This window comes from Triticum aestivum, chromosome 5B, assembly GCF_018294505.1.
Source record: "Triticum aestivum cultivar Chinese Spring chromosome 5B, IWGSC CS RefSeq v2.1, whole genome shotgun sequence".
In the NCBI taxonomy this organism is placed as follows: domain Eukaryota; kingdom Viridiplantae; phylum Streptophyta; class Magnoliopsida; order Poales; family Poaceae; genus Triticum; species Triticum aestivum.
Genome location: NC_057807.1, coordinates 598,617,112 through 598,644,577, shown reverse-complemented (window position 1 = coordinate 598,644,577; position 27,466 = coordinate 598,617,112). Strand labels below are relative to the sequence as shown.

Sequence of the window (27,466 nt, the reverse complement as noted above, 5' to 3'; positions counted from 1 at the left end):
ACCTCAGACAAATTGTTAACTACAAGGTCAGTCTTGCAGTTTGTGTCAAATGCATGCCTTGCCCATGCTTTCTTGGGTATTTGACAAAGCCATTCCCAAGCTTCCACACATTCATCTCTAAGGTCATTCATTGCAATGTTAAATTTGTGTTCACTATATGTATAGGCAGCATTATCCATACACTTCTTCAGATCTTCCCCCCTAAACCCAGCATTTTGGAAGTTTGCATAGATATGCCTAAGGCAGAACCTTTGGTTGCAATTAGGAAAGACAGCATTGACTGCATTTAGTAGGCCCTGGGACACACAATTAAACTAGCTAAGCTACTATATAGCACAAAACAACCATATAGGAACAAGGACATAAGATGCGAGCACATACCTTTTGTCTATCTGACATTATTGTATATGGACCAAACTGTCCCTCTTCTCCTCCTAGGCAGATTTTAAGTTGGTGTAGAAACCAACACCAGTAGGTGTGTCCTCTTGCCCAACAATACCAAATGCTAGTGGGTATATATTGTTGTTGCCATCTCTACCAGTGGCAGCAAGTAGTTGAGCACCAGCAGTTAACTTAATGAAGCACCCATCAACACCTGAATGAGCAAGCAAATTCAATATTTAAAACATTCAAATGCATTTCAAGATGAAACAATATGTAACTAATGCACAAGGTGAACAAACTAACCAATGAATGGTCTGCACCCCTTGAGAAACCCCTCCCTTGCTCCATTGACGCAATAGAACATAGCATGGAATCTTGGACCTGGATGGGGGATTTTTTCAGTGGGTGTTGGAGTTACAGTAGTGACTACTACTCTACTCCCAGGGTTTGTATCCATCACTGTCTAAGCATAGTCTTTCAACCTAGGGTATTGCTTCTTGTGGTCTCCTAGCACAGCATCAATAGCTAGGTTCTTTGCTCTATATGCCATTGACTTGGGCACATCCACACCATACTTCTCCATGCAGGCATCAATCAAAGTCTGAATGCTAGTTGTTAGATCAGATCTGAACAGTGACCCATACTTCTATGCAAGCCACTTGGCACTTACCCTTGTTGTCTCTGTACTAATAGGGCAAGTGTGCTTAATTCTCATCTTCTTAATTACAAAAGTAGTTTCACCTTTTATAACTGCTGCCACCATAAAGAAGTTGCAATGTTTTTGGTTGCATTCTACAATTATTCTTTGATCTGAGTTCCTATGATATTTGAAGTTTCTGCCTTAAGTGATGTGTAAGTTCAACAAAGCCTCTCTGAATTGATGTTGATCCAAGAAACACATCTTTAGACATAATTGTTCATGTGGTGCCTCCATTTTCTCATTGTAACATTTTCTAGGAGGCCTCTGCTTTGCCCTGCTCTTACTTTTCTTTGGCAGCACAAATGACAATGGCTCAAAACCATCATCATCAGCCTCCTTCAACAATCCTTTCTCTTCTTCATCAGATGAAGGTTTGAAATCAGGTTCCTCCTCTTAAACTACACTTGAATGTGTCCTTGTTGTAGGCCCTCTCCTAACTGAAAGCTTCTATTTCTTCTTCTTCTTCTCTTCATGTACAATTACAGTTTCTTCATCCTGTGAAACAACTTTGTCATCTTCATCCATTTGAAAAGGTTCCTCAACCTCTGTGTCACCCTCATAATGCACCACTTATTCCTCCTCAGATTCTTCATCATCTGTTTCTTCCTCTTCTATTTCATCATACTCTCTCTGTTTCTTTCCCTCAGCCATCTCTATGTCATCAGCATCACCCATATAAAAAGGTGGTACATCACTGTCATCTTCACCTTCACAATCAGAACCACCACTGCCTTCATATCCCTCTTCTTCTTCTATTTCCAAAACAACTTTTAGTTTTCCTTTTACACTCTTGCTCTCTTGTGTGCAAACACCAGCACCATGAGCTACACTGCAGCTGCTACTTTGACTTTCAAACGCAAATCCTTCTTCATTAACAGCATAGATGGGTGGCTCACTGAGATCATATAACACAGGCTCTTCATACACAACAGTGGATAATTCTTGCCTCTCAAACTGGCTGCAAGGAGGTGGACATGCCCTCACTAGCAACTTTAAGACCTTAGACTCCTCAACCTGCTTCTTTACTAATTGTAACTCAGCATTACACTCTACCATCTCCAATCCTTTCTCCCCTAAATGTGGATTCTCAATGTGAAACAGCAGATCATATTCACTAAATCCTTGGGTTTCCATCACTGCAATCATATTCAGGTATGTTACATCTGAACTGCAGAGCTTCCGCTCAAACATTTCTGAAGCATCAAAATAGAACCTAACATCCAAAATGTCATCATACAAACTGCAAAATGAAATAAAATACAAAAATGGTTAATAAACAATTTTACTTAACAGATAGGCTAACATATAAACAAAGCTTTGTTTAAGTTAACATATAAACAAGTTAACATATAAACAAAGCTTTGTTTAAGTTTACATATAAACTAAACAATTACTACAAAATCAAACAATGTAAACAACTATCTCAATACAACCCTAATTACAGAGTGGGTACTTAACTCACAGCAAACTGATGGTTTGTACTTTCAGATAAGTAGTTAACAGAATTGTCCACTAATGGTGCTCTGCTCTAGTTAGGACTCATTTAATCCACTATGCTTCTCTGCTCTGCTCTAGCTAGGTAACACCTAATGCTGCTCTGACAATTTGGACTAAGAAATAACAATGTAATCCACTAATGCTGCTCTGCTCTGCTCTAGTTAGGTAACACATAATTGTGCTCTGCTCTAGTTAGGACTCATGTAATCCACTATACTTCTCTTCTCTACTTAGGACTAGCAATTAGAGTGCTAAACATGCAGGCAGTAAACCCTAACCCTAATCCGCAATTTCAGTTTGCAAGAATGGAACAATGGAACACTTACAGAACACCACCGAAGCCATGAGTCCAGTGATGGGCGGTGCTAGGGTTGGCCACCCAAATTCGCGCCATCTTCAGCCTCTGCACCATCGACAACGCCGGCTCCGCAAAATCTTCGTTCTCGCTACTGTACTCCGAGCTGGAGTAGTCGCCACTGCCATCGAGGCCTAAGCGGGGGAGGTCGCCGCCGCTCGCATCGCCCCGGCCATCGCCGCCTCCCGGAGTCGCCAAGGCCATCGTCGCCTAGGGCACATCAGCCGCGGGGGAGAGGAGGGCGCGAGGGAGGAGCAGCCGCGGGGGAGGTGACAGCGCCTAAGCAGTTCGATCCATGGCTACGGCGGCGTGGTGTGGCGGGCGGCGGGGCGGGCGGGGAGGCAGCCGCCGGCGAGGGCGCGAGGAGAAGGAAGAGGGCAGAGCGGGGTCGGGGTCTGGCTCGGTCGCACCAGTGAGACCTAAACGGTGCGAGCCGGCTTCGTCCCAGTCAGCGCCCGGTCACGCGCGCACTGGCCAGTGTGGCGTCTGACAAGCGGGCCCAACCGGTCAGTTTCTCTGTCAATACGTATAGAACGCACTTTTAGTCTTTTTTGCAACGGCTCGCCCCAATCTTGATACTGACACGTAAAAATTATCAATCTTGGTACCAAACTGTTTCCAATGCCCCAATTGTGCTATTTCTGTGCAATTTACTCCAATACAACAAGAGTAGCCTGAGCGAGCATACGCATATATGCTAATAATATTAGTATGTTCACGAAGAACGAGGCCAAAAAAAGAACAGCACGCACTAGATCGACAAAGATGAGAAACCACTGCTGGTACCAAGAATACAAGAGCACACCTGAGCGAGCATACGAAATATACACAAATAACGAGGCAAAAACATTCCGACATAAGTACAATATTCACAAAGATAATGAGAAACCACTACCAATACTGATTTTTTGGTTGCTGATGAAGCGAACGACTAACAATAATACTTGTCAGAACTTACAAAGGCGACGACGACGACCAGCTCAAAAGGAGAGCACTCGACAGTTGAGGCCGCCGTCAGCTATGGACCGACCGACCGACCAAAGGATGGACGCGGAACAAGACAGACTCCCAACGCACTACTAGCCGTAGCAAATTACAAAACGGAGCACAAGACGACGCAACCTCGACTCGTCCAAGCCACACGAGGAAACCACAGAAACCCTCACCGGAGGAAACGCGACCTGGACATGGCGACAGACCTGAACCGGGGGACATATAGCTGGGTTGGGGAGCAGGGCACATCCGGCGCCGCTACTCCGCGTCGCGTTCCTCTTCCTCCTCCTCGTCGTACTCCTCGTCGGCGGTCGCGTCCTGGTACTGCTGGTACTCGGCGACGAGGTCGTTCATGTTGCTCTCGGCCTCGGTGAACTCCATCTCGTCCATGCCCTCACCCGTGTACCAGTGCAAGAAGGCCTTCCTCCTGAACATGGCCGTGAACTGCTCGCTCACCCTGCGGAACATCTCCTGGATGGACGTGGAGTTGCCGACGAAGGTGCCCGCCATCTTCAGCCCCCTGGGCGGCATGTCGCACACGCTCGACTTGACGTTGTTGGGGATCCACTCCACAAAGTAGGACGAGTTCTTGTTCTGGACGTTGAGCATCTGCTCGTCCACCTCCTTGGTGCTCATCTTCCCTCGGAAGCAGGCCGAGGCGGTGAGGTAGCGGCCGTGGCGGGGGTCTGCGGCACACATCATGTTCTTGGCATCCCACATTTGCTGAGTCAGCTCAGGGACTGTGAGAGCACGGTACATTTGTGACCCACGTGACGTCAGCGGCGCGAAGCCAACCATGAAGAAGTGGAGACGGGGGAATGGGATGAGATTGACAGCAAGCTTGCGAAGATCGGAGTTGAGTTGTCCAGGGAACCTCAGGCAGCATGTGACACCGCTCATGGTAGCAGAGATAAGATGGTTCAGGTCACCAACTGCATTGTTAGAACCAAAGCTGTATCAGTGTCCACTTCCAACTGAACATAAACTTATGCATGAAAATTTTGGGAGATGTCACAGAAAAATAAAGATCAAGAGAATATTAGCTTACAGGAAGGGGTGGCAAGCTTTAGCGTGCGGAAACATATGTCGTATAGAGCTTCATTGTCAAGCACCATACACTCATCAGCGTTCTCAACGAGTTGGTGAACGGAAAGTGTAGCATTGTATGGCTCAACGACGGTGTCTGAGACCTTTGGTGATGGGAAGACAGAGAAGGTCAGCATCATTCGGTCAGGGTACTCCTCCCTAATCTTAGAAATAAGAAGGGTGCCCATCCCAGATCCAGTGCCTCCTCCCAAAGAATGGCAAACTTGGAATCCTGTAAAGGAAGCAAATAAAGCCACATCATTATTCACAAGTGCAAATGACGATGCAGCATGCAAAATCAGACAGTGAACTGCAAAAGAGTACAAAGGATGCAGCAATACTCCAAGGACACAGACATTTTAGCAATGTCACCATGTGCTCCACAAAAGAGGAGTTGATGAGCAATCAAGTTAGATCAGTAATGCTACACAAACATGTTACTTGGGCCTGTCACATTAAATAGTACACCAAAATAACTAGGGATGAAAAAAGGAATGGAGCTAAGGACTTCTTTGTTCATCATTTAGATGGGGACTCCTTTTCCATTTTGTATAGGTAAAGTTGACCCAGCTCAGGTATGACAGTTCTTAATTTAGATTTTCAACAGGGCATTAACAGGTGCAAAGTGGAACCTCAAGCAAGCCAATCCAACACTACCTACTTTAATAAAATATCAGTCCTGCCGACAATCGAGATTGGTGAAGCTAGCTAGGTGCTTATCCAGAATAGCTAAATTAATTTTGACTAGCGCATGCACACCATCCCTAAAAGCTAAGGTGCCAACATACTATTCACAAACAGACCACACAGTAACAGGACAACCTATATATCCTACCAGCTTCCACTCTTATGTTCTAAATTAGGACAACATAGCATCTTCGTAATGGACAAATTGGACACGACCTATCATCGTACTAGACTTGGATCAACAGTAACCAGCAGTTAAATGATCAAATTCATGCAGAAAACACAGAACTTGACATGAATTGATGAGATCAACATATCAACAATTAGCACGCCCCGCATAAATGCCAAACAGCGCCTCGCATAAATGCCAAACAGACGCCGTCGTAATGACAACCTGAGATCACATCTATAACTGGATCTAACTCCCCGGCGAACGGCTCGGCCCAGATCTGAACGCTAACTCATCAATCCCTGACAGAAATTAACGCGGAAGAGGTGATATAATTAATTACCCTGGAGGCAGTCGCAGTTCTCGGCCTCCTTGCGGACGACGTCGAGGACGGAGTCGATGAGCTCGGCGCCCTCGGTGTAGTGACCCTTGGCCCAGTTGTTGCCGGCGCCGGACTGGCCGAAGACGAAGTTGTCGGGGCGGAAGATCTGGCCGAAGGGGCCGGAGCGCACCGAGTCCATGGTGCCGGGCTCGAGGTCCATGAGCACGGCGCGGGGCACGAACCGGCCCCCGCTGGCCTCGTTGTAGTAGACGTTGATCCGCTCCAGCTGCAGGTCCGAGTCCCCCGCGTAGCGCCCCGTCCCGTCGATCCCGTGCTCGTCGCAGATCACCTCCCAGAACTTGGCCCCGATCTGGTTCCCGCACTGCCCGCCCTGGATGTGCAGGATCTCCCTCATCGTGCCTTCGCCGCCGCCGGTGACGGTGGTCCGGTGGACGGTGGTGGTGGTGGTTGCGGGGGAGGGGGTGGAGGTGGGGGATTCGGGAATTCGGATTTCGAAATGGAGGATGGTGTTTTCCGGGCCTTTATATTGCGAGCGGGGAGGGAGACCGCGGGTTCGGGTTCGGGCCCGGGCTCGGCCGCCCGGTGGTTGCGGGCCGCCGGGCCTGGGTGGGGCCCGGCCTCAGTGGCGGTAGAGGGGGTGTGGGTGTGTGCTGGCGTAGCGTGGGCTCGGGGGTGGCTCGGTCGCTGGACCTGGGCGTGCCAGGCTGGCGTAACCGAAGCCGCGGGCCCCACCCGCCGCAGCTTGGCGGTCCGTCCAGTGGGAGGATGAGCGGATGGGATCGGCTACCGACGGCTGGGGCCGGCGACGGAGCGTGGGGCCCGCGCACCGGTTCGCTGTGGACGGATCGGGTGTGGCGTAGCTGTCAGCGGGGCGTGTGATTGTGATAGGCGCTGGAGCCACCTGGCAGGGTCGGCCCGGGGGAAGGAAGAAGGATTCGCGCGGATGGGGACGAGAGCTGCCGATGACGCGGCGGTAGGGCCGGCCGGCCGTCCGTCGCCGGTGAACAAACCCCGGCGGAGAATCCCACGATGTCTAATTGTTCACGGAAGATCATTAAACAGTTGAACGGGTGCAGACGATGGCATATAGTGGTACCATTTCATCTATACCTTCCCTATCCACCGTCCCCGCAAAGGGGAAAAGAAAACACAGCCCCTCCGTGTCCGAACAGGCCCTGAACTGATCGTAGTACCTACAAGTTGGTGTGCTTGTGCACCAAGCTTAACAAGGGAGAATGATTAGACGGCGAATGATAGCGGCGGCGATTTTACGGAGGGGATAGGGATGCTTCACTAGCAATCCAATCAGTGTGGTGGTGTGCTGGACCGGACTGTATGTAGCAGCTGCAGTCTGCAGAGCGGTGGTGTGTATTGGGACGTCAAAGCACGTAGCTGTTGCTTGGGAGAAACGAGAGAGACAAATCAACAGCACACCAACCACCCTGAAACATGCGCGCCTCTCGCTTTCAGCAGCGCGTGAAGCCGGCCCGATCGGGAAACAAAAGCAAGCAGCAAGCAGCTGTGCCTGTATGTGATCCTCCGAAGTGGCTGAGATCGCAAGCCAAGCTTCCTGTCGCGCACAAAAAGGACTGAAATGGCGGGTCGTCCACTCAGGAAGTAGCAAACGGAAAACATCACTTTTATTGTTACAGCCATTTATTACGGTGTCCAAAAGTTTTCAGCCATGGCGATGGTGGAAAGACGATGATGTTACAACCATCCTAGCGGTAGATCGATAGGGGGAACAGCCCCGCCCACGCGGACGAGCTGGGAGGCTGCTCTCAAACACTATCAGGTGACCCCCTGCCAACCTTGGATGGAACACGCAGAGAACCGGTTCGACGGTCCTCGATTCAAGCTGGTGCTAGAACGATTTCTTCTCGTAAGACACCAGCCCGTGGATCCCTCCCTCCACTTGGGCGGCACCGGTCCTCACCTGGTAAAAGGAAAGGTTGTTACCAAGACTGAATGTCAGTTCTGTTGTCAACACTGTCTGTTCCCCAATTGGTAGATACGGAGTACAAGACAAAAAAGAGGTTCCAGAACAGTCGATGTAAACCTGAATCTTTGGCCAGTATAAATAAACTATTTGAAATGACAAAAATGTATGCAAACCATCATCACAAGCAAAAGCAAGCATCTTCAGGGAATTTTCTATGCACTGCACTGCACATCATCCATGACCAGGCATGACACTTCTCATTCACTGTGGTGCGTGATTTTGGTTCTAAGTGGGACCAAGGCAAGCTATGTTGGTAAGAGAAAGGGACAGATTTGGGTCCCTACTTTTTTAACATGATAAGATCTGATTTTGGACTATTTTGTCAACAAACGAGATTAAATGTGCCATGGTCTGAAGAAAGAAAAAGAATGAGCAGATAGGTGCAATGATAAAAGAACGTTTAAACTTCCATTGCAAATCCAATTTCACTTGGGACTGAATATGGAATAGCATAACCTTAGAAGTAATTTAAGACTTAGTGATCCAGAATCCCTCTAAACACTGAATATGTGCATTAACTACCGATAATGACAAAGTAAAGTTTCATAGTCTGTACACGGAACAGATTCTTGAAGAATCAGCAAAAGGGAATATTTTTGGAAGTAGTGCTTTGGAGCAGTACCACCCCAGGAAGAACAACGATATTAATGAGAAGGGCACACATCCTAAGGAAAGAAAAGCACCTTAAACTAGATTCAGTGACAAATATTCTCATACCACAGTTATCCATTCAACAGGCACGTAAACTAAAAATAGGCTGTTTTGCAAGGTAAACAATTAAACAAATATGAAGTTTGGCAACCGCAAAATAGCTTTCAGGCAGATCACTGAGTTAATGACCGTTAAGGACAACAACCTATAGAATTTAGCAGTTAGCAAATGAGCGTTGAGTACTCCCTCCGTCCCAAAATAAGTGTCTCAAGCTTAGTACAACTTTATACTAAAGTTAGTACAAAGTTGAGACACTTATTTTGGGACGGAGTCACGGAGGGAGTATTACGGATAAAGAAGGCACAGTGCCATGTTCACCCCGAAACAGAACCAAGAGACACTAGGGGCATGTTTGGTTGCCATCCACACTTTGCCATACTTGTGAGTCACAAGTGTGGCATGCCACAGTTTTTGTGGTGGCCAAATTGGTCGCCACACTTGTGGCAAAAGTTGACTAGCAACTGAGTCTTATGACAAATGGGGTATGTGACTGAAAAAGTGTGGCATGCCACAACTGTGGCTGCAACCAGACATTTGTCTCAATTTGCCACACTTATGGCACAAAAGTATGGCAAAGTGTGGATGGCAACCAAACATGCCCTAGGTCTCAGTGTTAGTTAACCCCCGTTCCAAAATCAACGATTTATGTCAGCTGCAGATATGAAAATATTCTTTTGGCCTGTGAATATATGTCAGCAAAGAAAAGCACCTTAAACTAGATTCAGTAACAAATATTCTCATACCACAGTTATCCATTCGACAGGCACATAAACTAAAAAAATAGGCTATTTTGCAAGCTGAACCATTAAACTAATATGACGTCTGTCAACTGCACAATAGCTTTCATGTAGATCATTGAGTTAATGACCATTAAGGACAACAATCTATAGAACTTAGCAGTTAACAAATGAGTGTTGAACATTACATATAAAGAGCGCACATGCCCACCCCAAAAAACAAACCAAGAGACACTACGTATCAATTTTAGTCAATCAGAAATGTTGCTCATGAACAGAACCATGGGCTTGTGATTTATGTCAGCTGCAGATGTGAAAACATTCTTTTGTCTTTTGAATATTGTTATATAGTTGTACCTAAGAAACATGGGCTTCGTCCATTATCTAGAAAAGAAATAACTGCCATGCACGTTTGTCAACAAAAAACTATTTCTCTAATTTTAGGTATTTCGAATTATGAATCACTCCAAATAAAGAAATAAAGAGGTAAAGAGCAGATATGTAATCCAGCAAGTAAATACCTCTAATCTAAGAGTCTCCGCTCGTAAAAGATCATGAGCTGACTGCAAAGAGGATGCACCAAGATCTTGGAATCCTTGCTTAACAGCTTGCATTGTATACGGAATAAACCTCAGAACAGAACCTTTGTCAGCTACCGCTCCAACAACTCCCTGGGCAACTTTAAGCTTCAGAGTATCACCAAGATACCTTGCATCGCTCCCCTTTGTCATGGCTTCGAGGGAGCCCATACCTCTGTATTTTTTTACTCGGTGGCCGTCCTAGAAAAACACATTCAAAGAATCACAATATTAACCAGAAGCAAGTAAAATGGCAAACTTCAGCTACAAAAGAGCATAAAAGTACAGTTAAACCTAGCATAAGACTACACTTAAACTGACCAACACATTTGAATACTTCGATCAACTTTATACATCAACCCTTAATGGCAATGTCTGGTTAGAAGACTTCATGACATCTAAGTACACTGAAGTACTGAACTACTATGTGGCCATTAAGGGACCTTTTAAATTGCAGTGGGCAAATAGAATTTATATTTGCATGTACATGGTTGTAGTTTTCATCAAAAGTAAGAGTTTAATCTCTAATATGGGGATTTGTGGACTTGAGCATGCATCACTACAGGACATTCAAACTTAACCATGTTGCAAAAGGCTAAAATATACCTTGTATTCATAGGCCCCAGGAGCCTCATGGCTGCCAGCCAAGAAACTGCCCATCATAACAGTTGATGCGCCCAGTGACAAAGCCTTCACAATATGGCCAGAGTATGAAATACCACCATCAGCTATAACTGGCACATTATGATCCTTGGCATATGACGCAACCTTGTAAACAGCAGTGGCCTGTCAAACCAAAACAGAAAAAACATCAAATTAGTTCAGTCTCTCTATACAATGTGTTGACATGCACCTGCAGCCATTTGAAACCAAACATATTAAATTATTTTCTAACATAGACCAGCGAGACTGCGAGGCTATGTGGAAATGTATGGAGCAAGTTACCATCCAAATCAAACTAGATTGCAGTTCTGAACAACAGAAGAAAACAAAGCATCATATAAGGTCCATAAACAAAATGCTACTCCCCTTTCAAGAATGGGAATATAGACTAAAACATCAATGATACATATGATTGCTTTACATTTTCCAATATCCCAAAATTTCCTAAGAATTTCAAATTTATTTTCCGAACTCTAACCCCCAAAATGTGACATATTAAGCATGAACAAGACTGTTGACTCGTTCCTGTGTTAATGCAAATGGACATGAGGCATCATTCCTGATAGTGTCTGCTATGTGCAATGTAGGAGTTCAGAAAGTCGATTTAGTGATAAGAGCTTGAGCTCAATTATTTTTGCATGATAAATATTTATATATTTCAATTGTTGGGTGGCCACTTTCAAAGCCGCATACCGCAATAGCACTACAAGATTCAGCCACTTGCTAATTACTTGAAATTATACCTTTGATAACGATCAAAATATGATGTTTGGAATGGATATGGGTGAGAGTTTGATGTATTCAAAATTTCACGGTAACCTATCAGGCCTTTTCCCATCTTGGTTATAAAATAGGATTATATTTTGGATGACTTTCAGCTTGACAAACAGCATGCTCATGCTGTCCTACCAATTGCAGAGGATGTAAGCTGATAGGCAAGATGAGCAACTATTTGACAGCAGACAAAATGAAATTAACAAGCATGGAAACAAACTAAACCATCAAGGGACCAGGAGTTTATGAGATATATTATACCTGTCCTCTACCCACAGCGCAAACTTCCTGGGTAGTGCAAATTGAACCAGAGCCCATTCCAACGCGCAGGCCATCCACTCCAGCAGCAATCAAATTCTGTGCCTGCCCAATTGTCACCACATTGCCCCCAATCAAATCCACCTCCGGAAACGTCTTCTTGGCATACTTTATCATATCAAGCTGGTAGGTGGAGTTCCCCTGCGAGCTATCGATCACAATAGCATTGGCCCCTGCCTGAATTAGCTGCTCTAGCCTTAGCTTGTCGTCCTCACGGGTTCCAATAGAGGCTGCGACTACGAACTTCCCATCCGCTCCGAGAGATGGCTTGCCAAGCTTCGGATAGCTCCGAATGCGCTCGACGTCCTTGGAGGTGATGAGGTCGATTACCTCGCCCTCCTCAGACACGAGAGGGGCGTAGTCCAAGCCCTCGTCGGCGAGGAAGGCCGCCGCCTGCTCGAAGTCAAAGGAGGCGGAGGCCGAGCGCGGGGCGGGGCGCATGTACTCGGATACCGGGGCAGGGGCCTCGGGCGAGGCCGCATCGGCGGCCACGGCGACGCCGAGGAGCTTGGAGAGCGAATCCCCTTGCTCGGTGACGAGGGCGTAGTCGTGCCCCGCGAAGTCGTTGAGCGTCGGGGCGGAGGCCGGGGAGAAGATGGGGACGGAGGAGACGAAGGGGAGGCGGCGGGACTTGGCGGCGCGGACGATGGAGGCCTGGGCGCGGGGCTCGGTGTTGGAGTGGACGACGGCGACGCCGCCGAGGGAGGCCATCGCCGCGGCCATGGCGGCCTCGGAGACGGTGTCCATGGGGGAGGCGACGCAGGGGATGGAGAGCGGCACGCGGCGGGAGAGGCGGGTGGAGAGGTCGACGGCGTCGGCGGGGAAATCGATGAACCCCGGGAGGAAGATCACGTCGTCGTACGTGTACGAGACGCCCTGCGAGAAGAGGCGCGCCGCCGAGAAGCCGTCGTCGGCGAGGCTCGCCATTTTTGGGTGGGTGTTTTAGGGTTTTGGCGCTGGCGGCGGCGGCGGCGGCGCGGCGGGCGATGTGGGCTGTGACTGGATGTGCTGCTGGATGGGTCGAGTGAAGATGGGGACCTTTTTAGGTTGCTTGGCGGGCAGTGGGGACAAACCTCCATGACACGTGGGTCCTGCGCGGACTCGTGTCTTGTTTATTTTTTTAGCAACTCGCGGGCTCAGATCTCTCGGTCGCTCTAGCCAAATGCGGGCGCTGTCGTACGTTTTGGGAGCTGATGCTGGGCCGGGACTGCGCCGGGAGCTCCTATGTGCCGCTCCTTTTACGGCAAACAGCTGAAATCACTGCTTAAGTGTCTTTTTTTGCGACTGATTGACACTAGTTAAGAGCTACCTCTTGTGAATGTCACTGTCCATCTTCTCGGATGCTGATAAATGGCGTACCGCACGTGCGTCATTTGTTGTGATCTGAGAGTTTTTTTTAGATTTGTTTATTTAACACGTTTTATCTGTTGAACCATGCGTTCAAATATCCAACTATTTGCACTGTTGAATTTATCACGTTGAGATTTTTGACTAGGTCCCATGTTACTAGTTTTCGACGGAATTTTTTCCCCAAAAATGAGGAAAAAAATAAAAATGAAAAATGAAAAAAGAAATGACCGACAACCAAAAAAATGAATGCCAGAAAAAAACAGAGCCCAGGTGCATAGTTGTGGTTTTCACTTTTGGGAGGGGAAGCAGAGGTTGTAGTTTCACCTTTTCTGGGGAAGCACAGGCTGCACTTCTCGTAGAAGCGCATGCTTCTCATATAAGCACATGTCGTTCTTTTTCCTTTTTTTTTGAGAAAGTACAGTTTATGCTTCTTGTGGACGCCTAGGTTGTGCTTCTGATGAAAACATACGTTGTGTTTCTCACGGAAGCGAATCTGTACTTCACGAGGACCATAATTATGCTTCTCGTAGAAACACATGCTATGTTTTTCCTTTTTTCAAGAGACATGGTCGTACTTCTAATAAAATGACAAAAAAATCACCAAAAACTAGGCAAAATCCAAAAAAACGTGCAGCAAACAAAAGAACATCTTCCTGTTGTGTGCGCTCGAAGCACTAGGAGTGTTAGGAGGATATTTCTTATTCCGCGTCTTTAGCGCCAGGGAAGGCAACTGGCGCTCACTCAAAAAAGTTTACCAAATCAAAAAAATCATATATTCAAAAAAGTTCATAAATTCAAAAAGGTTTTTATAAAAGGTTCATCCATTTTGGGAAAAAGTTCATCAATATTCAAAAAAAATCATTTATTTTGAAAAAATAATAATCAAATTTGAAAAAATGTTTATCCAATTTGAAAAAGGTTCATGCATTTTAGAGAAAAGGAAAAGGAAAGTAAAGAGAAGGAAAAGAATAAAGAAAAGAAAAAACAATGGAAAAAGAAGGGAAAACCCCATGGAAAAGCCAGAGGTCCTCTTTTTAGTGTTACAAGTTGACATACATCAATAGAAGGAAAAAACAGTAATTTTGTTATTGTGGTGATGTGTCCCAGGTGGTTATTGCGGTGATCCATGAAAAAGCATTAGTAATTTTGTTTACACATTTTAATGTTACTTGCTTATTGTGAATTATAGGTTATTGCTTTAAAAAGCTTTTGTCCTAAGTTCACACCATAATTGTTACATCATTTGATCAAGAACATGCTAGGTAGCATTCAACATGAAAAAAAATATCTTTCTTTATCGTTTACCTACTTGATGGTGAGCAGGAATTAAGATTGAGGATGTTGATACGTACTAAAACTATATATAATTTTTTATTGTTTTAGACTATTATATTATCATTTTTATATATTGTTATTATCATTTTATATTTATTTTTTGGATTAACCTACTAATTTAGTGCCTAGTGTCGGTTCCTGTTTTCTGCTTGTTTTTACCTCGCCCTCCTCAGTCACGAGAGGGGCATAGTCCAAACCCTCATCGGCGAGGAAGGCCACCGCCACTACCGGAAACACCACAATTATTTTCTTCTTAATGAATGCAAGAACCTGCCATTTTGGAAAAAAAAACTTTTGGACAAATCAACAAAAAATTTGTTTGAATTCAAATATATAGATAAAAGAAAACATAGATCAGACTGAATTTATGTAAAAATTTCGAACAAATCAACATATGGTTTGTTTGAATTCGAATAATTTTAAATTTGAAAAATTGGATAAAAGAAAATATAGGTCAGAATGAATGTACGCAAATTTTCAAACAAACCAACCAATGTTTTGTTTGAATTTGAATAATTTTAAAATTAAAAAAATGTTGATAAAAGAAAATGTATTGCAGAATGAATGTACATAAATTTCTTTTGGACAAATCAGCGGAAAGTTTGTTTGAATCCGAATAATTTTAAATTTGAAAATCTAGATAAAATAAAATATAGTTCACAACATGTATTTCTATCCTAAAGGATATAGTATATCTTAGTAGTCCATATTAAACACAAGCAACAGGTCCCATCATCCTATTTTTTTCAGCCAAATTTATTTACACTGTACACTGACGGGATGCAACCCAGCAGATGACTATGTTATATTGTAGCCATGGTTTGTGCAAAATAAACATCACGTGCGCTCCATCCGCTACCCGCCACTGACAAATGGGCCCTGGCCACGCTGGCGGGCCACATAGGCAGCGAATACATCCACGTACAAAAAATGTTATCGTATTTGCACTCCTGCACAAGTTTAATGACCAGAAACATGAATTTTGCAAGTTTGTGCTCCAAACTTACTGCCACGCATAAGTTCCAAGATTTCAAGTGTATATATATACCTAAAAAAACAGACAACCCAAAATTCTAGCTCAAGTGCTGCATATTTGTAGCTCTGCTTTGTGTTGTAGCAAAACCAATTCGTAACCGCGTGAACGTCAACCATCCCTCAAAAGTTTCCCCATCGACCGACCAGCCACCACCTGACGCCCATTCCGATTGGATCCTGCCGCCCACCCTTCACTGTGTCGAGACCGTTGTATGACACCGGTCCAGTCGCCACCCAGTCGTCTGTTCCCGCTGCTCTGGATGCCTGTCATCGCCCCCGTCGTCGCTGCTCGATTTGTAGAGAATCAGGTCGTTGCCTGCCCTTCTGTTGCTCAATATGGACCATGACACGCGCAGGCCCGGTCCTGAGATTTTGGGGGCCCAGGGCGAAACCATAATACGGGCCCTTCAATATAAGCATCAAAATAATGAATATATGTCTATATGAAATGTTATTTGGGAAATTTTTATTTTTGCCACTCCAAATTTTGCCAATTTTCCTTATGCCACTCTAGGTTTTGCCATTTCACTTTTGCCACTCTTAGTTTTTGACAATTATCACAATTGTTTCCCGTGGCAAAAGCAAAACTTTCAAAGTGGCAATTGTGATAATTATCAAAACCTAAGGGTGGCAAAAATGAAATAAAATTATTTTGCTTTTGCCATAATATGGCAATTGTGATAATTGTCCAAAACTAAGAGTGGCAAAACTGAAATGTCAAAACGTCGAGTGGCATAAGGAAAATTGGCAAAATCTAGAGTGGCAAAAACAAAATTTTCCCATGTTATTTAAATGCATATTAAACCATGTCAAGTAATTTATAAGTATTATTTGAAGATGCAAAGTCACAAATAATATTTTTATCAGGGAAAAGATAATAAGAGACATAATTTATCTAAAATCTTGTAGTTACGGTGACCGATGGGCACAGTGTGGTCTCCTCTCAATGACTCGGCCTCTTGACGTGACCATGTGGTGGCGACGATGGGTTGTCATGAGAAAGAGGCACGGTAGGTCAAGCGTTGGTCGCTAGAGGTAGCACATGAGATCAAGCCAAATTGTGGCTACCAACTTATGAGCCAAATTATGCTCGCGATTGTGCAGGATGAACTAATTTTTTTGGCATGGAAATTAATAAAATTCTTTTTTGTTTGCGGGAAATAGCAAAGAAGATTCAATGACTTAAAATGTGTAATCAACTAGAAAAAACTACAAATATTAAACCCAAAGTTGGATATAGAAGACATACATCACTAAATAAAGGTAATACATCAATCAGCCATCGATTAATAATTTGAAATCAGCTTTTAAAAACTTTTGAATTAGTACTAATACAAAGTAGGGGGTCACTATTTTTATTACAATTATTGCTAATTCCCTCGAGAAATAAGATCAATTGATGCTAATTCATCTTTTCAGATAATGGGCTCGCTAACTCTTGCTGAACCAGTGCCCCATCACAATTTTCCTTTTGAGAACTGACCCACCAAGGCCCAGTCTGCTAAAGAAAGAAAAAGGCCAAGGCCCAATCTGCTAGAGAAAGATAACACTCCAGCCTTCTTCTTCGTCGAGACAAAGAATAGGTTCCACAACTTTTTAATGGCGACTCCAGCCAGCCGTTCCGTGCTCACACATACCTGGGCGGGGGCCCCTTGCCGTCGGGGGCCTCGGGCGACCGCCCCCCCCCCCTCAGGGCCGGCCCTGGACACGGGGAGTAGGCGTGGAGGTTGATACGTCTCCAACGTATCTATAACTTTTTATTGTTTTATGCTATTATATTATCTGTTTAGGATGTTTTATATGCATTAATATGTTATTTTATATTATTTTGTAGACTAACCTATTAACCTAGAGCCCAATGCTAGTTTCTGTTTTTTCCTTGTTTTTGAGTTTCGTAGAAAAGGAATACCAAACAGAGTCCAAACGGAATAAAATTTTCGCGATGATTTTTCTTGGACCAGAAGACACCCATGAGGCTTGGAGTGTGATTATCTATAATTTTTTATTGTTCCATGCTATTATATTATCTGTTTTGGATGTTTAATAGGCATTTATATGCTATTTTATATTATTTTTGGGACTAACCTATTAACCGAGGGCCTAGTGTCAGTTTCTGTTTTTTTGCCTGTTTTAGAGTTTTGCAGAAAAGGAATACCAAAAGGAGTCCAAACGGAATGAAACCTTAGCGATGATCTTTCTTGGACCGAAAGCAAACATGAAGACTTGGAGATGAAGTCGGAGACGCAACGAGGCAGCCACGAGGTAGGAGGATGTGCCCAGGGGGTAGGGCACGCCCCCACCCTCGTGGGCCCCTCGTGGCTCTCCTGATCTAGTTCCTTCGCCTATATATACTCTTATACCCTAAAAACTTCGGGGAGAGCCACAAAACCACTTTTCCACCGCCGCAACCTTCTATACTTGTGAGATCCCATCTAGGGACCTTTTCTGGCGTCCTGCCGGAGGGGGATTCGATCATGGAGGGTTTCTACATTAACACCATTACCTCTGCGATGAAGCGTGAGTAGTTTACCATAGACCTTCGGGTCCATAGTTATTAGCTAGATGGCTTCTTATCTCTCTTTGATTCTCAATACCATGTTCTCCTCGATGTTCTTGAAGATCTATTCGATGTAATACTCTTTTGCAGTGTGTTTGCCGAGATTCGATGAATTGTGGATTTCTGATCAAGATTATCTATGAATATTATTTGGTTCTTCTCTGAATTCTTATATGCATGATTTGATATATTTACAAGTCTCTTTGAATTATTGGTTTAGTTTGGCCTACTAGATTGATCTTTCTTGCAATGGAAGAAGTGCTTAGCTTTGGGTTCAATCTTGCGGTGTCCTTTCCCAGTGATAGTAGGGGCAGCAAGGCACGTATTGTATTGTTGCCATCAAGGATAAAAAGATGGGGTTTTCATCATATTGCTTGAGTTAACTCCTCTACATCATGTCATCTTGCTTAATACGTTACTCCATTCTTTATGAACTTAATACTCTATATGCATGCTGGATAGCGGTCGATGTGTGGAGTAATAGTAGTAGATGCAGGCAAAAGTCAGTCAACTTGACACAAACGTGATGCCTATGTTCATGATCATTGCCTTAGATATCATCATAACTATGCGCTTTTTTATCAATTGCTCGACAGTAATTTGTTCACCCACCGTAATGTTTGCTATCTCGAGAGAAGCCACTAGTGAAACCTATGGCCCCTGGGTCTCTTTTCCATTATATTGAATCTCGTTTACATCTTGCTAAGTTTCCGATCTACTATTTTGCAATCTTTTACTTTCCGTTCTTTAAGCCAAAAAAACCAAAAATATTTACTTTACCGTTTATCTATCTTTATTAGATCTCACTTTTGGAAGTGACCGTCAAGGGATTGACAACCCCTTTATCGCGTTGGGTGCAAGTTGTTGATTGTTTGTGCAGGTATTTGGTGACTTGTGCGTTGTCTCCTACGGGATTGATACCTTGGTTCTCAAAACTAAGGGAAATACTTACGCTACTTTGCTGCATCACCCTTTCCTGTTCAAGGGAAAACCAACACAAGCTCAAGAGGTAGCAAGAAGTATTTCTAGCGCCGTTGCCGGGGAGATCTACGTCAAGTCAAGCCATACCAAGTACCCATCATAAACTCTTCTCCTTTGCATTACATTATTCATCATTCGCCTCTCGTTTTCCTCTCCCCCACTTCTAAAACGATTTTCAAAAACCTTTGCCTTTTCTTCGCCCATCTTCCGTTCGTCTCTTTTTGCCTGCTTCTTGTGTGCTCATTTGTTAGCGCGGTCTATTGCCATCATGTCTGAGACTGGGGAGGTTATCGCTGAAAATCTTGAAGAAGCTCTTGAGTCTTGTTCTTTGAATCATGAAACTGAAACTCCACCTAATTATAAAACAAAATCTTTCGCGTGGGGGATGGTAATATTATTGGAAAAAGTATCATCCAAGAATTCTTTGATTGCACGAGATCCATGCCTATTAATAAAAAGTCCATTCTTCTTGAGACCAACTGTTATGCTGATGCCATTGTTATGCTTGTTGAGGAATTAGAAAGAAAATTTGTCCATATCCATCCCGCTTTGCAAAACATGTTTTATGAACTATCCAATATCAATCACCCTATAGCTAAAAAGATTGTCACTGTTATCCTTATGCGTGAATTTGATTTTATAATACAAGAAGCTAGGGATAATTCTTTCTTTCTATAAAAAAGATGTTGAACACCCTCCGATTATAGATATTTTGTATGATAAAGAAACCATGCGAAGTTTGGAAGCTAGAGATTATCAATCTTATAGTGAAAATCTTAGGAAGAGAGTTCTCCATTCTGAAATATCTCAATCTTTGTACCTTGAAGCTTTTGAGGAGTTTGATTGGATTACTAGAGGAATTCATGTAGGGTTTAGTAGGGATTGGTTGAATAAAATGATGAAGGAACCCATTAGGAATGAACTACGTATTTTATATGATGATATATATGGTGATGATCCTGACTATGGGTTTATGAATGTTAAAATTACAAACCAAAGCCCTTTCCATGATTTAAGTTCTTCCCTAGAAGGGAAATAAGGGAAAGAATAGATTTGTTAAGACGAGTTTTGGAGGATTTGATGAGGAAAGAATTGCATACCGAAGATAGCAATACCTAGATCTATTCGTGTTTTTATGCCTAGCTAGGGGTGTTAAACGATAGCGCTTGTTGGGAGGCAATCCAATTTTATTTTTTGTTCTTTGCTTTTTGCTCATGTTTAGAAATAAATAATTCATCTAGCCTCTGGTTAGATGTTTTTTTATGTTTTAATTAGTGTTTGTGCCAAGTAGAACCTTTGGAAAGACTTGGGTGAAGTCTTTGCGATCTTGCTGTAAAAACCAGAAACTTTTACGCTCACGAGAATAGCTGTCGTTTTTTTTACAGAAGAGTTCTTTTAGGTTGATTCTTTTTGCAGAAGATTAATAGACAAATTCCCCATGTCCAGAAATTTATTTCAGAATTTTTGGAGTTACAGAAGTATTCGAAAGTTACAGATTGCTACAGATTGTTCTGTTTTTGACAGATTCTGTTTTTTCGTGTGTTTCTTGCTTATTTTGATGAATCTATGAGTAGTATCATGGGGTATGAACCATAGAGAAGTTGGAATACAGTACGTTTAACACCAATATAAATACAGAATGATTTCATTACAGTACCTTAAAGTGGTGGTTTATTTTCTTATACTAACGGAGCTCATGAGATTTTCTGTTGAAGTTTTGTGTTGTGAAGTTTTCAAGTTTTGGGTAAAGATTTGATGGATTTTGGAATAAAGAGTGGCAAGAGCCTAAGCGTGGGGATGCCCAAGGCACCCCAAGGTAAAATTCAAGGACAACCAAAAGTCTAAGCTTGGGGATGCCCCGGAAGGCATCCCCTCTTTCGTCTTCGTCTATCGGTAACTTTACTTGAGGCTATATTTTTATTTACCACATGATATGTGTTTTGCTTGAAGCGTCTTGTATGATTTGAGTCTTTGCTTTTTAGTTTACCACAATCATCCTTGCTGTACACACCTTTTGGGAGAGACACTCATGAATCGGAATTTATTAGAATACTCTATGCACTTCACTTATATCTTTTGAGCTAGACAATATTGCTCTAGTGCTTCGCTTATATATTCTTAGAGCACGGTAGTGGTTTTATTTTATAGAAATTGTTGATCTCTCATGCTTCACTTATATTATTTTGAGAGTCGTTTAGAACAGCATGGGAATTTTCTTTGGTTATAAAATTAGTCCTAATATGATGGGCATCCAAGATGGATATAATAAAAACTTTCATACAAAGTGCATTGAATACTATGAGAAGTTTGATTCTTTATGATTGTTTTGAGATATGAAGATGGTGATTGATACGTCTCCAACGTATCTATAATTTTTGATTGTTCCTTGCTATTATATTACCCGTTTTGGATGTTTATGGGCTTTACTTTACACTTTTATATCATTTTTGGGACTAACCTACTAACTGGAGGCCCAACCCAAATTGCTGTTTTTTTGCCTATTTCAGTGTTTCAAAGAAAAGGAATATCAAACGGAATGAAACCTTCGGGAGCAATCTTTTTGGAACAAACGCAATCCAGGAGACTTGGAGTGGACGTCAAGAAGCAGCCGAGGCGGCCACGAGGCAGGAGGGCGCACCCTAGGGGGTGGGGGCGCCCCCCACCCTGGTGGGCCCCTTGTGGCTCCCCTGACCTACCTCCTTCGCCTATATATATATCCATGTACCCCGAAAACATCTAGGAGCACCACGAAAAACTATTTTCCACTGCTGCAACCTTCTGTATCCGCGAGATCCCATCTTGGAGCCTTCGCCGGCGCTCCGCCGGAGGGGGAATCGACCACGGAGGGCCTCTACATCATCTCCAAGGCCTCTCTGATGAGTTGTGAGTAGTTTACCATAGACCTTCGGGTCCATAGTTATTAGCTATATGGCTTCTTCTCTCTCTTTGAATCTCAATACAAAGTTCTCCTTGATATTCTTGGAGATCTATTTGATGTAATTCTTTTTGTGGTGTGTTTATCGAGATCCGATGAATTGTGGGTTTACGATCAAGTTTATCTATGAGAAATATTTGATCTCCTCTGAATTTTTTATATATGATTGGTTATCTTTGCAAGTCTCTTCGAATTATCAGTTTGGTTTGGCCTACTAGATTGATCTTTCTTGCAATGGGAGAAGTGCTTAGCTTTGGGTTCAATCTTGCGGTGTCCTTTCCCAGTGACAGCAGGGGCAACAAGGCACGTATTGTATTGTTGCCATCGAGGATAAAAAGATGGGGTTTATATCATATTGCATGAGTTTATCCCTCTACATCATGTCATCTTTCTTAATGCGTTACTCTGTTCTTCATGAACTTAATACTTTAGATGCAGGCAGGAGTCGGTCGATGTGTGGAGTAATAGTAGTAGATGCAGAATTGTTTCGATCTACTTGTCACGGACGTGATGCCTATATACATGATCATGCCTAGATATTCTCATAACTATGCACTTTTCTATCAATTGCTCGACAGTAATTTGTTCACCCATCGTAATACTTATGCTATCTTGAGAGAAGCTACTAGTGAAACCTATGGCCCCCGGGTCTATCTTTTATCATATAAGTTTCCCATCTACTTTTATTTGCATCTTTACTTTCCAATCTATATCATAAAAATACCAAAAATATTTATCTTATCTTATTATCTCTTTCAGATCTCACTTTTGCAAGTTACCGTGAAGGGATTGACAACCCCTTTATCGCGTTGGTTGCGAGGTTCTTGTTTTTTTGTGTAGGTACGAGGGACTTTTGAGGAGCTTCCTACTGGATTGATACCTTGGTTCTCAAAAACTGAGGGAAATACTTACGCTACTTTGTTGCATCACCCTTTCCTCTTCAAGGGAAAACCAATGCAGTGCTCAAGAGGTAGCAAGAAGGATTTTTGGCGCTGTTGCCGGGGAGGTCTTCGTTCAATTCAATACATACCAAGTACCCATCACAAACTCATCTCCCTCGCATTACATTATTTGCCATTAGCCTCTCGTTTTCCTCTCCCCCACTTCACCCTTGCTGTTTTATTCGCCCTCTCTTTTCTGTTCGCCTCTCTCTTTCGCTTGCCTTTTTGTGTGCTTGTGTGTTGGATTGTTTGTCGCAATGGCTCAAGATAATACTAAATTGTGTGACTTTTCCAATACCAACAATAATGATTTCCTTAGCACTCCGATTGCTCCTCTTAATGATGTTGAATCTTGTGAAATCAATGCTGCTTTTGAATCTTGTTATGGAAGATGAATTCTCCGGCCTTCCTAGTGAAGATGTCGCTACTCATCTAAACAACTTTATTGATTTGTGTGATATGCAAAAGAAGAAAGATACGGATAATAATATTGTTAAATTGAAGTTATTTCCCTTTTCACTTAGAGATCGTGCTAAAACTTGGTTTACGTCTTTGCCTAAAAATAGTTTTGATTCATGGAATAAGTGCAAAGATGCTTTTATCTCTAAGTATTTTCCTCCCGCTAAGATCATCTCTCTTAGAAATGATATTATGAATTTTAAACAACTTGACCATGAGCATGTTGCCCAATCTTGGGAGAGAATGAAATTAATGATTCGCAATTGCCCTACACACGTTTGAATTTATGGATGATCATACAAATTTTTTATGCTGGATTGAATTTTGCTTCTAGAAATCTTTTAGATTCGGCCGTGGGAGGCACTTTTATGGAAATCACTTTAGGAGAAGCTACTAAACTCCTTGATAATATTATGGTTAATTATTCTCAATGGCACACCGAAAGAGCTACTAGTAAGAAAGTTCATGCGATAGAAGAGATTAATGTTTTGAGTGGAAAGATGGATGAACTTATGAAATTGTTTGCTAATAAGAGTGCTCATATTGATCCTAATGATATGGCTTTGTCTACTTTGATTGAGAATAATAATGAATCTATGGATGTGAATTTTGTTGGTAGGAATAATTTTGGTAACAACGCTTATAGAGGAAACTTTAATCCTAGGCCGTTTCCTAGTAACTCCTCTAATAATTATGGTAATTCCTACAACAAATCTTATGGAAATTTTAATAAGATGCCATCTGATTTTGAGAATAGTGTTAAAGAATTTATGATCTCTCAAAAGAATTTCAATGCTTTGCTTGAAGAAAAATTGCTTAAAGTTGATGATTTGGCTAGGAACGTGGATAGAATTTCTCTTGATGTTGATTCTTTGAAACTTAGATCTATTCCACCTAAGCATGATATCAATGAGTCTCTCAAATCCATGAGAATTTTCATTGATGAGTGCAAAGAAAGAACCGCTAGGATGCATGCTAAGAAAGATTGCTTTGTAAAAGCGTGTTCTTCTAGTTTCCATGAAAATAATGATGAAGATCTAAAATTTATTGATGTGCCCCCTATTAAATCCTTGTTTTGCAATATGAATCTTGATAATGATGGGACTGGAGATGAGTCAACTTTAGTTAAAAGGCGTCCCAATGATTCAGAGTTTTTAGATCTTGATGCTAAATTTGGTAAAAGTGGGATTGGAGAGGTCAAAACTTTACATAGCAATGTACCCACTATTTTGGATTTCAAGGAATTTAATTATGATAACTGTTCTTTAATAGATTGTATTTCCTTGTTACAATCCGTGTTGAATTCTCCTCATGCCTATAGTCAAAATAAAGCTTTTACCAAACATATCGTTGATGCTTTGATGCAATTTTATGAGAAAAAACTTGAATTGGAAGTTTCTATACCTAGAAAACTTTATGATGAATGGGAACCTACTATTAAAATAAAAAATAAAGATCATGAATGCTATGCTTTGTGTGATTTGGGTGCTAGTGTTTCCACAATACCAAAAACTTTATGTGATGTGTTAAGTTTCCGTGATTTTGATGATTGCTCTTTAAACTTGCACCTTGCGGATTCCACTATTAAGAAACCTATGGGAAGGATTAATGATGTTCTTATTGTTGCAAATAGGAATTATGTGCCCGTAGATTTTATTTTTCTTGATATAGATTGCAATCTTTCATGTCCTATTATTCTTGGTAGACCTTTCCTTAGAACGATTGGTGCAATTGTTGATATGAAGGAAGGGAATATTAGATTCCAATTTCCATTAACGAAAGGCATGGAGCACTTTCCTAGGAAGAAAGTCAAATTACCTTATGAATCTATTATGCGAGACACTTATGAATTGAATACCAAAGATGGCAACACTTAGATCTATTCTTGCTTTTATGCCTAGCTAGGGGCGTTAAACGATAGCGCTTGTTGGGAGGCAACCCAATTTTATTTTAGTTCCTTGCTTTTTGCTTCTGTTTAGTAATAAATTAGTCATCTAGCTTCTGTTTAGATGTGGTTTTATGTTTTAATTAGTGTTTGTGCCAAGTAGAACCTATAGGATTATCTTGGGTGATAGTTAATTTGATTCTCCTGAAAAATAGAAACTTTTGCGCGCATGAGAATAACCCTGCAACCAAATAACAAAGAGTCTCTTGTGTCCTCAACACACCCAATACAACGGTAAATTGTATAGGTGCACTAGTTCGGCGAAGATATGGTGATACAAGTGCAATATGGATGGTAGTTGTAGGTTTTTGTAATCTAAAATTATAAAAACAGCAAGGTGACAAGTGGTAAAAGTGAGCGAAAATGGTATTGCAGTGCTAGGAAACAAGGCCTAGGGTTCATACTTTCACTAGTGCAAGTTCTCTCAACAACAATAACATAATCGGATTATATAACAATCCCTCAACATGCAATGAAGAGTCACTCCAAAGTCACTAATAGCTAAGAACAAACGAAGAGATTATTGTAGGGTACGAAACCACCTCAAAGTTATTCTTTCCGATCAATCTATTGAGCTATTCCTATAAGTGTCACAAACAGCCCTAGAGTTCGTAGTAAAATAACACCTTAAGACACACATCAACCAAAACCCTAATGTCACATAGATACTCCAATGTCACCTCAAGTATTGATACGTCCATTTTGCATCATGCTTTTATACCAATATTTATTGCATTATGGGCTGTTATTACACATTATATCTCAATACTTATGGCTATTCTCTCTTATTTTACAAGGTTTACCATGAAGAGGGGGAATGCCGGCAGCTGGAATTCTGGCTGGAAAAGGAGCAAACGTTGGAAACCTATTCTACACTCCAAAAATCCTGAAACTCCACGAAACAACTTTTTGGATTTAATAAGAATTTCTAAGCAAAAGAAATAGGCCACGGGGCCCACACCTTGTCCAGGAGACAGGGGGCGCCCCCCTATAGGGTGCACCCCTATCTCCTGGGCCCCCTGGTGGGCCTCCGGCATCCATCTTCTGCTATATCATCACTTTTACCCTGGAAAAAAATCATGGGCAAGCTTACGGGACGAAACTCCGCCGCCACGAGGCGGAACCTTGGCGGAATCAATCTAGGGCTCTGGCAGAGCTGTTCTGCCGGGGACACTTCCCTCCGGGAGGGGGAAATCATCACCAACGTCATCACCAATGATCCTCTCATCGAGAGGGGGTCAATCTCCAACAACATCTTCACCAGCACCATCTCCTCTCAAAACTCTAGTTCATCTCTTGTATCCAATCTTGTATCAGAACCACAAATTGGTACGTGTGGGTTGCTAATATGTTGATTACACCTTGTAGTTGATGCTAATTGGTTTACTTGGTGGAAGATCATATGTTCATATCCTTTATGCATATTATTACTCCTCTGATTATGAACATGAATATGCTTTGTGAGTAGTTACGTTTGTTCCTGAGGACATGGGTGAAGTCTTGCTATTAGTAGTCATGTGAATTTGGTATTCGTTCGATATTTTGATGAGATGTATGTTGTCTTTTCCTCTAGTGGTGTTATGTGAACGTCGACTACATGACACTTCACCATTATTTGGGCCTAGAGGAAGGCATGGGGAAGTAATAAGTAGATGATGGGTTGCTAGAGTGACAGAAGCTTAAACCCTAGTTTATGCGTTGCTTCGTTAGGGGCTGATATGGATCCATACGCTTAATGTTGTGGTTAGGTTTACCTTAATACTCCTTTTTGTAGTTGCGGATGCTTGCAATAGGGGTTAATCATAAGTGGGATGCTTGTCCAAGTTAGGGAAGTACCCAAGTACCGGTGCACCCACATATCAAATTATCAAAGTATCGAACGCGAATCATATGAACGTGATGAAAACTAGCTTGACGATAATTCCCAACGT

The 27,466-nt window shown here is 42.6% G+C and overlaps 2 protein-coding genes across 2 annotated transcripts; both read right to left on the bottom strand.

Annotated features, from left to right (window-relative positions):
- Nucleotides 1-3,814: 3,814 nt before the first annotated feature.
- LOC123113513 (tubulin beta-4 chain) lies at nucleotides 3,815-6,705 on the bottom strand. The gene is made up of 3 exons (XM_044534775.1): nucleotides 6,215-6,705; nucleotides 4,978-5,247; nucleotides 3,815-4,861 (listed from the first exon to the last, which is right to left on the bottom strand). Exons 1-3 carry the CDS (start codon nucleotides 6,606-6,608, stop codon nucleotides 4,188-4,190), a joined length of 1,338 nt encoding a protein of 445 aa, XP_044390710.1. The 5' UTR covers nucleotides 6,609-6,705; the 3' UTR covers nucleotides 3,815-4,187.
- Nucleotides 6,706-7,832: 1,127 nt separating this feature from the next.
- On the bottom strand, nucleotides 7,833-13,026 carry LOC123113512 (inosine-5'-monophosphate dehydrogenase). Its single transcript, XM_044534773.1, has 4 exons — nucleotides 11,941-13,026; nucleotides 10,849-11,028; nucleotides 10,186-10,443; nucleotides 7,833-8,150 (listed from the first exon to the last, which is right to left on the bottom strand). The coding sequence occupies exons 1-4, from the start codon at nucleotides 12,922-12,924 to the stop codon at nucleotides 8,079-8,081; spliced, it is 1,494 nt and encodes a 497-aa protein (XP_044390708.1). The 5' UTR covers nucleotides 12,925-13,026; the 3' UTR covers nucleotides 7,833-8,078.
- Nucleotides 13,027-27,466: the final 14,440 nt, after the last annotated feature.

Bases quoted from the DNA above. Each gene is read 5' to 3' on its own strand.
- LOC123113513 (XM_044534775.1), bottom strand. From the start codon at position 6,608: ATGAGGGAGATCCTGCACATCCAGGGCGGGCAGTGCGGGAACCAGATC. The intron at 5,248-6,214 runs GTAATTAATTAT...CTTCCTTTACAG, and splicing joins GAACTGCGACTGCCTCCAGG to GATTCCAAGTTTGCCATTCT. The intron at 4,862-4,977 runs GTAAGCTAATAT...CTAACAATGCAG, and splicing joins AAAGCTTGCCACCCCTTCCT to TTGGTGACCTGAACCATCTT.
- LOC123113512 (XM_044534773.1), bottom strand. From the start codon at position 12,924: ATGGCGAGCCTCGCCGACGACGGCTTCTCGGCGGCGCGCCTCTTCTCG. The intron at 11,029-11,940 runs GTATAATATATC...TTGGTTTGACAG, and splicing joins GCGCTGTGGGTAGAGGACAG to GCCACTGCTGTTTACAAGGT. The intron at 10,444-10,848 runs GTATATTTTAGC...GTGTTTTTCTAG, and splicing joins CTGGGGCCTATGAATACAAG to GACGGCCACCGAGTAAAAAA.